General features: G+C 39.8%; 1 protein-coding gene across 2 annotated transcripts in view; it reads left to right on the plus strand.

Moving 5' to 3' along the window:
• afap1 (actin filament associated protein 1) overlaps positions 1–10,847 on the plus strand; it is a 133,431-nt gene extending 122,584 nt beyond the window's left edge. Inside the window, exons 10-13 of one of the 2 annotated variants that reach the window (XM_008434891.2) lie at positions 7,410–7,621; positions 7,714–7,859; positions 7,950–8,064; positions 9,462–10,847. In XM_008434891.2, coding sequence (XP_008433113.1) covers positions 7,410–7,621; positions 7,714–7,859; positions 7,950–8,064; positions 9,462–9,602 — 614 coding nt within the window. In that variant the 3' untranslated portion in view covers positions 9,603–10,847. Of the gene's footprint in view, positions 1–7,409; positions 7,622–7,713; positions 7,860–7,949; positions 8,065–9,461 lie in introns of those variants that run through there. The other variant, XM_017310575.1, reaches the window with a different exon arrangement.
• Positions 10,848–11,733: the final 886 nt, after the last annotated feature.

The following is an 11,733-nucleotide window of genomic DNA, read 5'->3' on the forward strand; positions in this document are numbered from 1 at the left end:
TTTATAAGTTTTAACATAAAAAAATCCCCCAAAAATAAAAGTTTAAAACAACTTAAGTTATAATTTAAATACCACATGACTTGTATTGAGAACCACTGCAATAAATCAATATTTAAGAGGAATTTTTTTAAGTGGAGTTACTTATTAAAACTTGTTTTTAGTCAGAACCTTAAGTTTTTTTTCAAGGTGTAGCAGAGATTAGATATGTGACTGAACCAAACTTATATCTAAGGTAACATTTGAATCTTAGTTTGACTTCTATGGGTCTCAACAGTTTACTTACCGAGAAAAATACTTTTGTTATTCATTGCTACTTACTAGTCATTTTTAATGGTGCAGCTTGAACAAACAATTTAAACCACATTTCACGACCCCCCCAAAATTGCTCTTAACAAATTTCCCTGTTTATGGTCCCACCCAATAATGAGATGGGATCTACACCCTTGAGTGCTAACCACGACAAAGGAAGTACAACAGTTCCTTGGCATAACAGGTTACTACCACCACTTTGTACAAGACTATGCCCGTCATGCAGAGTCACTCTTTGCACTCTCTAAAAAAGATGTGATGTTGAACTGGAGTGACAGGTGCCAACCAGCTGTGAACTTTCTAAAACATTCCATAACTTCGGCACCAGTCCTGAAGTTCCCAGATTTTATGTATCCATTTTTCAGCCACACTGATGCATGTGATGCTGGACTTGGAGCAGCATTGATGGAGAAAGATGAGGATGGCAAAGATCCTGTGGCTTTTGCTAGCCGTGCTCTGGATAAATCAGAAAAGTTCTACTTGACTCCAGAAAAAGAATGCCTGGCTGTTATCTGGGCATTGGAACATTTCCGTCTCTATGTTGAAGATTTATGTGACCGACCACAGCAGCCTCAAGTGGTTGATGTCTCGACCCAATCTCTCTGGCAGGCTTGTTACATGGTTTCTTCGCCTTCAGGACTTCGACTTCAGCATCATCCACAAATCTGGAGAACGTAATAAAGTGCCTGCAGCCCTTTCATGTAATCCCCTCCCAGATGTGGATGCATCTATTGATCTTCTTCCTCCGTATGGCATGATTGGAAGCATGGATCTTCATGCTCCGCCTTCTGTAATTGTGTCAGACTGTCCTCATGTTCGTCAGTTGCAGCTGGAGGACCAGTCACAGGCACTTTACGCTGTCAGCTCGAAAATGACCAACAGAGTGAAAATGATCAAGATCTGCAAAAGTGCATTGTACAAGATTGACTCTTATATTTCATTGATCCAAAAACTAAGTGTGGTCTTCACCCATCCTCAAGCAGATTAAACTTTTTGCTCCTACTGTACTCCGTAGATATGTGCTCAAGTATTAACATGTTCATCCTACAGCTGGACATCTGGGCATTGCGAAAACTCTCACGCTTGCGTCTCAGATTCTTCTGGCCAAACATGAACTCTGATTTAAAAAATATGTGGTATTATGTTGTTCATGCCAAGCCACTAAGCCAACTCAAAGAAAACCAGCAGGTCTTACGGACCCAATCCAACCACAAAAACCATGGGAGTACATGGGTGGACTACATTGGCACACTACCCGGCACACATAGGGGAAATGCATATATCCTTGTTTTTGTGGACTATTTCTCTAAATGGATTGAGTGCTGTGAGAGAAGCAATACTTCAAGTTGCTGCTAGTAAGTTTAACACTAACATATTTGCCCAACATGGTTCTCCATGCTACCTTATTTCAGACAGGGAAACACCTTTCATCAGTGAACTGTTTGAACATGTTGTGTCAGAACTTGGAACTGAGCACAGACTGACAACTGCCTACCATCCTCAAACAAATGCAACTGAACGTGTGAATCGCACATTGAAAAGAGCCATTTGAGCATATATTGAGGATAAGCACACTTCCTGGAACAAATATCTTCCAGAGATCTGTTTCGCACTGCGTACTGCACATCATGAGAGTACAGGTTGGAACCCATCCATGATTATCTATGGACGAGAGTTGGACATTCCCTTGAACCTCATCACTCAGCCGTTGTGGGAAGGAATGGATGACCCTGAGACTTGTTACTCTGATCACCTGAGAACTTTGATTCAAGATGCTCATGACCATGCTCGTGCAGGTCTCGCATACGAGGCAAAAGCATTACTGTGATCTAAGACGGCGCCCAGTCTCTTCTTAAAGTTGGAGATGTGGTCAGAGCAAAATCACACCCAGAGTCAGATGCATCATCTAACTTTTCAGCAAAGCTGGCATCTCTTTACACGGGTCCCATAGGTCTGTCTACAAAAGGATGTCTGATGTGAATTATTGTCTAACCAAAATGGACACTGGAGAGAAAGCTGGAGTTTTTCATGTTGCAAACATTCAACCATTCTACACCTGTGCTACAGCTTCATCTGACAAAAGCAAAACGCTTCTGCAGATTTGGATTTCAGTTTGCCAGACAGCAGCTTGCCTCTGCTCTTTTGGACCCAGAGCCTGACTGTGATGTTGTCGACACTACTATTGTATGTGGTGACATCCCAGCTGAAACTGACTTTTGCCTTTTTGGACTAAAACTCTGTTCAAGACACTGACAATGCTTTGGAGACAGATGTTAATAGTTCGCCCCCTGCTGATAATGGGTGTGCTGTTGGTGTTCCTTATAACTTTACACCAAGACGTGTTCCGAGGGTCATCTCTAACTGGTAAGTCAATAGGTGGACCAACCCTTTTCATACTTCCAGGGGGCCTGAAGTGACCATGTTTTGCATTTTATGTTTGTCTGTTCATTGGTGTTATATGACTGTTGTTTAAGTTTTATATGCATCATGTTTAAATGTTTCTCACATATTATGCTAATAGTTCTGGCATTCTAAAATGGTACAAAACGGGAATTTCATTTCATAATTATCCTGAAAGTCCTAAAGTTTATTTTCTTTATACAATATTTGTCCAAGTAGACATCCTGTTGTTGAAAACTGTCATGTATGCCTGTTTTTCAATATTGCGCTGTATATTCCCTGTTTACTTTTGACATCTTATCAATGTATGGAGGCTTGTTAAGTATCAACTGTACCTTTGCTGTGTTCGGCTGAGGGCTGCCTTTTTTTTAACCGGGCAGGATATGTAGCAGCCGTAATTGCATAGTGTCTCTTTAAGATACTCTAGCATCGCTAGTAGGGTTGCCACCTTTCAGAAATCAAAATAAAGGACGCCCACCACAGCGTGTCACCCTACTTTCATGGGATGGGATGGCCGCTGCAGCGATAGACAACATTTATGGCAGTGTTTTTGTTTTTAAAAAGTGATCCAGAGGGGGCGCTGTGGTGGCGCAGGCGCAAAGCACAACCCACATATTGAGGCCTTAGTCATTGTGGCGGTGGTCGCAGGCAGCATATCTTCCCCCTCTCTCATGACCCACTTTCCTGTCAAACTGCGTCCAAATAAAGGCAACTATAGCCAACAAAACCTTTTAAAAAATGTGATCCAGAGAGCAATCATTCATACATTGAGTACTCCAAAATTGTACTCCCATCAGAGTAGCACACCTTAAACATGTTTAATTAAGCAAGTGTAAAATGTATTTGGTAAACTGCTCAAGTACTGAGTAACTGATCATAATACCTAATTTAATAACCACAATGTGTCGTCAAACAGGGCTCCAAAAGTATAAAAAAAATCCACCTCTGAGTATTAACAAAATACATTTATTTAGCATAATTTCTTCTGTACCCCTGATGGCCCCCATCTAGAACCGCCCCTGGGCAGAAGGTCTGTGTCTGACATTAATAATACATTAAATGACCACTGAATTAATATGTCAACATTTCTTAATGAAACAAACAGAAAGCCCTAACAAATCTTTTTAAAATACGAAATATTTGTGTTTTTACTGTTAATCTCTTAATATGATTTGTTCTTTAAATGGTCATTTGTTTTATTTTGGCTGATACGACTATGCATTAAATAAGCAAATAATTGATCATCTAATAATCAAACCATAACAGTCGACTAAAACCACAATGAGAAACTTAATCATAGCAAAATGTTCTTTACCATTATCAGCCTCAGGAGATGATTGAGGGATGAAGAGACGCTGGTGTCTGGTTCTTTGGGTTCTAACGGGTCTGCAGTTCCTCTCCTGATCCATTCTGTCTGACATCATGCAGCACTGAACACCGCGCCAAGATGAACACATCTGTTTTAATTGGTTGTATTCATCTTCACTAACATGTTCAGCCTGGGGTTTGAGTCTTCCCTCTATAGAGAGGGAAGCAAAACCTCTCGTATAGACGAGAGGTTTTGCTTCTAAGGACAGTGGAGAATTGGGTTGAGGATGTTTTAAAAAACAGGAGTATAGAAGAAATTATGCTAAATAAATGTATTTTGTTAATAATTAGTGGTGGATTATTTTAACCATCACAATTTTGCTTTAACATTGACGCAGTTGGTAGAGCTGTTGCCTTGCAGCAAGAAGGTTCTGGGTTCGATTCCCGGCCCCGGTCTTTCTGCATGGAGTTTGCATGTTCTCCCTGTGCATGGTGGGTTTTCTCCGGGTACTCCGGTTTCCTCCCACAGTCCAAAAACATGACTGTCAGGTTAATTGGTCTCTCCAAATTGTCCCTAGGTGTGTGTGTGCATGGTTGTCTGTCTCTGTGTTGCCCTGCGACAGACTGGCGACCTGTCCAGGGTGACCCTGCCTCTCACCCGTTACGCTAGCTGGAGATAGGGACCCGCACCCCTCCCGACCCCACTGAGGGACAAGGGTGTAAGAAAATGGATGGATGGATGGATGGATAAAATTTATAGTACTGCACTTTTAGCTGCTGTATGGACATAGGATCATATTTTCCATCTGAAAGGGATCTGCAACCTGTATCTTTGTAGATATTTTGATTATTAAATCAGCCGTTATGATCAGTTACTCATTAGTTGAGCAACTTACCAAATAGATTTTTCGCTTGCTTTATTAAACGTGTTTAAGGTATGCTACTCTGATTGGAGTACAATTTTGGATTGCTCTATGGATCACTTATTAAAAACAAAAAACACTGCCATAAAATATTGTCTATCACTACAGCGGACATCCCACCCCATGAGAGTCTGGCTACACGCTCCGTGTTGGGCGTCCCTTATTTTAATTTCTGAAAGGTGGCAACCCTACTCTCGTCTGTATCTTCACGAGAGGTCCTGCTTCCAAGGATGGTGGAGTATCGGGTCGAGGACGTTTTGAAAAGACGCGGTTGATAGCTCACCACGGCTGCATAGTGTCCGTCTCTAGGCAACCACAAGTGCTTCGGTTCGTAGCTTTCTTGGGGGCCTTATTTACATCCCACAACGACAATTTAGCTGACCTTATTGTTATCATTAGTGTTGATATGTGTGTGCTAGGCATGTCTATCGGACATTTTTAGAAATACGGAACAAATTGCATCCCGTATCGGTTCAATATGGGACATAACATTTAACAGCTAAATACGGGACGATTCCGTATTTTATGGGACGGGTGGCAACCCTACTCCCGCCACTACAGCTTAGCTATCTTGTCCTTTATTTTGGTCATTATTGTTACAGTAATATTGATATGAGTGTGATAATCACGTCTATCAGGCAGTTATGTATCGGTTAAATTATACGGAATGCGACGTTTAATGGCCAAATATGAGATGGCTCCGTATTTTACGGGACTGGTGACAACCCTATTCAGGGGTGCTGAGGTACATGACTAGAATCGCCACTAGCAACTATTGATTTTATAACAAGGCAAAGCCTTGGCATTATTAATGGTTCACTTATAAATGTTTATTTACACACCAGATAGGTGTTGAAAGTGTTCTATGTTTTAGACGATGTTACAATTTCAGTTTTCAGTAGCCAGTATGATGCAAGTTATTTTGGAAACTACATACTTGCCAAGTTTTGTATTTGAAAATAATGGTGCTACTGACAGAACGGGGTGACATAATTATGTTATAATACGGGAAATTTACAGGAAAATACTAATACGTCGGGAAAGAGAGGTAAAATATTCTAGTTTACTGGTCAACATGGGAGACTTGACGGGTATGAATTCAGTTATTTACCATGCTGTGAAAAAGTATTCAAATTCTTACAGTTCTTTTATGTTTGATTATTTTGACACATTTTATTGGACAAAGATAACCTGAGCAAAAGCTGTGTTAAATGCTGATTTCATTTATGAAGACAAAAAACACAATCCAAACCAACCTGACCCATGCCAAACCTTAGTAGCCTATATGCCATGAGTAGTGGTGATCTACTTCTGTTTAAATTTAAGCCACATCGGCAGAGGATGTCGATGCAGCATTCATCAGGATATTCTACCCGTTTCACATTGGTAGATGGCACACGTTCATCTGCTAAATTCCCTAATCAGAACATCCTGCCTCTTTGAACATGGTGATGCACTAAAGTATTTAACCAAAATACCTGAAAAATACTGTATGTGGGTAGCTTATATCGGTGCATTAAGACCCTGCATCAGAAGAGCATACCTTTTTAAAATATTTAAAATGCAGAGGTGTTTGTAAGTAGTTTGTAAGAATAAAACTGTCAGATAGGGGAAACGAGTTTTTATTGAAATTAAATTAAGCACAGACAAATACAGATCACCGCAAAAAAATTTTTACCCATTACTACATTATATAGCAGTCTTTATCAAATGCAGCATAGTCAAAATGTGTCCTCCGAACTGCGCAGGTTCTGTGCTACACTTAATATACACTAATGTTACACTGTAGACATACACAGCTTCAGTCCCACATAATATCGCTACCGACATGCTCTTAGCATGGTTTATTAATAGAAGTATTATTAAACTAAAATATTTTAAAGTATAGGGACAGTAAAACTAACAAAAACAACGTATTTTGTCCTTATTAACGTTAACACCGAGCAATGACTTTCTTGTTTACAGTATACAGCACAGTAGTGACAACTCAGATGACAAACTAATGCCATTTATAAATATGTTTACAGGCTGCCTGTTGGTAAACTTAAAACATGAAGAAATACAGCAGGTTAATGACAGCCAGATATAAAATAAATTAAAGAAAGCTTACCTTAATCTTTGACAAAATAAAACAGACGAAACAAAACTTCCACAGGTAGGATGTATCGATAAGAAATCTGGTGAGTAAGCAGTATGAGACGTAGTATGCGTATTACCACAAGGTAGGATGGATTTATGGGTAGGACAGACAGACAGTCAGAACACCGGCCCTAGAGTATTGGAGTTTGACACCTGTGTTACACCAATCTGGCTTGTCTACTTTGGAGCTAACATCTTGATTTAGTGTAGTCAATTGGGATTCCTTTTTGGGATATCCTTTCTGTAGAGCTGTCTACAATGTCAAGACAGGACACATGAGAAGCAAAAAAAAAGAAATCTGTTATGCACTGCCTGTGTTTTGGCTGACAGGCTACCTGAACGTGCTGTCCAATAACCGTTGGCGGGAGCGCTGGTGCCGCCTGAAAGACAACCAGCTACTTCTCCACAAAGACCGTGATGACCTGAAGAGCCACATCGCCTCACTGCCCCTTCGAGGCTGTGAGGTCAACCCCGGCCTCGACAACAAACACCCTTTCGCTTTCCGCCTCCTTCGTAATGGCCAGGAGGTGGCAGTGCTGGAGGTGAACTACTGATAGGACTCTGGAAGACACTTGGTAAAGAAGAGATGCAATGCACTTATGTATTATTGCTATGTTCTCTGGTTTTTCTTGAGGCCTCCTCCTCTGAGATGATGGGGCGTTGGTTAGGGGTGTTATTGGCCGAGACTGGCTCCACCACTGACCCAGCCACCCTGCACTATGACTACATTGATGTGGAGACCACTGCCAACGTCATTCAACTGGCCAAGCAGTCCTTTTGGTGAGCAGAACAGCATTTGCTTGCTCTTTTTAGGTTTGTTGTCTCACTCTTCATGAGCAGCCATATAACTTTATGCTTCTATCTCTTCAGTTTCACTAGTAAACGTGCCATCTCTCCAAATCCATACCTTGACAGCCAAGCCAATGGCTATGCCTGTCCCTCTGGTATGGCTCTACACTATGATGATGTGCCTATAAATGGAATGGTAAGGACACCTGGGCACTTTTATTGCAGTGTTTTATAAAATTTCTCATAATGTTGAACATTCAAGTTTTCTTCTCCCTTTGCAACAACAAACTTCATTATGTTTTATTAGAGCACAGACACCTATTTGGTAATAAAAGGAATGTTAATGCAGCTTTTCTTTGAAAGACTCAAAGGTTTGCTGAAGAACATTGACCAGTTCCTGCAGGATTTTGCAATTGTTTTATGACTTTTTTTGGCAATCAGAGACCAATTTCTACTTTAGAAACATTTGCAAGGAATCTTGTGATATTTCTTCCTCATTAGACCCATTCCAAAATCTATATATAGAAGAAAAAATATTTTTTTCTTTTATGACATTTTGACATATTGGACAAAAACATTTTTCTTCTTTAAAGAACTTAAATAGCTCAATTTTTGTTACTTGCCTTATTGATGATAAACTGTAATTGACATAATGTAAGGTTGATGCAACAAAGTACAAGTAGTCATGTAAGCCCATTATTTTTGACTAAATCATCATTCTCCTACTTCTTCTTGCCATCTTCTTGGTTGTTTCCATTGCAGTTTTACGAAATACATCTATTTTGATGCGTCTGAAAAACCACCTTATCTCAGCGCAAAAACATTTTATCAAAAAAATGTGAGTTGTTTTTTAATTGGTGACTTTCCATCAAGTGGATTTATTTTTGTACTCTCAATTTGCGCAATTTTATGGTTAATGGAAGCGCATGTCATGTTCATCAAATATCCAGCTCAAACGTAACTTCACCACGATACTAAAACTAGAATAACTCATTGCCAATCCCTCTCCAATCTGCAGTCAGGTGTTTGTGCAAAACACTAACATCCATTCATTTGTTCAACCTCTATTTAATCTGGTAAGCTATTAAGGACATGTTCGTATTTACAATAACAACCTGGCAGGTAAGAAAATGAATTATTGAGAACAAACAACAATATTATACAGTTTTTAGGCATAAATCCACCTAGACACATGGGGCTGGATGCAAAGACTCAGATGATTAAAATAATCAGATGATTATTTGTGAAAAATGTTTTAAAAAAATCATGAAATCTTAAAACAAGGAGTTGAAATACTTTTCATTGGAATGTAACTTTTAGTAATATCTGACATTATCTGGATGGGTAAATATTACCCATTACCATTATCTGGGTAATGTTATTCAGATAATGGATAACATTGTCCATTAATGGGTAATGTTAGGGGTGGGTGGGTAATGTTTACACATCCAGATAATGTTACATATTGACTTCCTGCTTGCACTAACTGTGACCTCTCCTCCTTCCTGTCATCCTTATTTTGTTGCTGTTTTTCTCTTTTTTTCTCATTCCTTTTCCTCACCTTGTTTGCTTGCTTTCATCGTCTAACTCGAGGAACTTGAGTTGCAGTACTCCACTCCCACCACTGGGCGGGGCCAGACGAAAGAGGATGTGCAGCAAAAGAGCACAAGTCTGTATGAAAATATGCCATCACCTCAAGTCTGTATGAAAATATGCCATCACCTCAACTGGTGATGCGCTTTCCCCCCAAAGCTTCCTCTGCTCCCACTTCCTTCTCCTCCTCTTCTGCTGCTCGCTATAAATCTCCTGTTTCTAAAATCTCCTCTCGATTCCTCACTGCTGACCATAAACCTTTGGATTCCACTCAGGTGACTAACATTCTGCTGCTTAACTAATAAACTCGTCATACAAACTCTTCTACATTTATTTATTTTTTAATCCTCACTAACTTACTCCTCACCAATGACTTTGTTCCTGCATTCCTTCCATTATATTTTCTGTTTCCCTCAGATCAACTCATAGATCATTTGCTTTTCACATTGTTTGGTAATTTAATCTATGTTTTATGGTTGTGTGATTATTCTTTCCTTTAATATTTTTTACATTACAAGCCTTCTTCTGCAACCATATATGGCACCACACAGGCTATTATGAAGCTCTACCTCTTACCTACCACTCTGATGTGTGGGTTGTGTAGTGCTGCCAGTAACTATAACCATAGACCACAAAGTGTTGCTCTGTTGAATAATGAAGGCTGTAGAGGTGGACAAGGGTTTTTATTTCAGAAAGATTCACCTATTTTACTACATTTACAATATACTATTATTCAAAGTATGAACCAAATATTAATTAGCTTATACAATAATAACTAAAATCATGCAAAATTATAATTCAACAAGCATCCTAAATATTTGGATAATATGGGTTACACAAAAGATCTCAGTCAACCAGTCAGCTGACAAACCAGTACAGCGTTCCAGTTCCCTTGACTGAGACACTGTTGTTCTGGTTTTATTGTCCACTTATGTACAGTTGTGGTTGATGTTAACTCCAATTAGTTGCAATTTACAGCAACAATGTTCTTAATAAAAGGCTGCAATCATTTAATTTTTACGACATTGCACTCATTGTACAGAGGTGGCGGATGCTGTGAAGCACAGCATGAGCGTGAAGAACAGGGAGAATCTGCTCTGTGTTGTGAGTTTATGGAAGATGAAGCCCTGAAAGAAGATTTTTATTACATTTTTTTCTCGGTATTAAACACATGTAAATCAAGATATATAATTAATTTTAAAAAAGTTTTTAAATGAACATTAAAAAGTTTTATGAACATTTTCATAGGTAGAAAGTATAAACTGTGGGACTTTTAAAATTATTGAACTGTGGTACTTGTGGCTTTCTATACATCCTGTGGTATGTATAAAGCTGAGTTATTTTTGCATTTTTCATCCATCCATTTTCTATACACCTTTGTCCCTTAATGGGGTCGGGAGGGTTGCTGGTGCCTCTCCAGCTAATGTTCCGGGCGAGAGGCGGGGTCACCCTGGACAGGTCGCCAGTCTGTCGCAGGGCAACAGAGAGACACACAGAGACAAACAACCATGTACACACACACCACACCTAGGGACAATTTAGACCAACCAATTAACCTGACAGTCATGTTTTTGGACTGTGGGAGGAAACCGGAGTACCCGGAGAAAACCCACCATGCACAGGGAGAACATGGAGACTCCATGCAGAAAGACCGGGAATCGAACCCAGAACCTTCTTGCTGCAAGGCTACAGCTCTACCAACTGCGCCACTGTGCAGCCTTTTTAAATTCACAGTATGTACGAGTCAAGCAAGTGGTGTGGCGTTTGATATGTCTGTTGGTGCAGTACTCTCCAAAAAGTGTTTATGAAAGGTGGTACAAGCAAACCTGTCCAGTTTGAGTACAAAAAGATGGAAATTAGATGGGAATTGTAAGGTCCCCTTTCGAAGAACCACTTTTGCTCAAAGTCTGTGAGAGGACAGGTTGGAACTCACTTCCTGTTGATTTAAAGTATGTGACCAGTTTTAGTACGTTCAGAAAACAAACAAAACTCTGGTTATGTCAAAAACGGAACTGTACCCATATATAATATTTTGTGTTTCACTGTTTGTATATGTTGTCAACATTATGTTGTGCTATTTTAAATGATTATCACTGAAATATTTTAGAGGAGGGCTGCACAGTGGCACAGTTGGTAGAGCTGTTGCCTTGCAGCAAGAAGGTTCTGGGTTCGATTCCCAGCCCCGGTCTTTCTGCATGGAGTTTGCATGTTCTCCCTGTGCATGGTGGGTTTTCTCCGGGTACTCCGGTTTCCTCCCACAGTCCAAAAACAT

Source organism: Poecilia reticulata, linkage group LG18, assembly GCF_000633615.1.
Source record: "Poecilia reticulata strain Guanapo linkage group LG18, Guppy_female_1.0+MT, whole genome shotgun sequence".
Taxonomy (NCBI): Eukaryota; Metazoa; Chordata; class Actinopteri; order Cyprinodontiformes; family Poeciliidae; genus Poecilia; species Poecilia reticulata.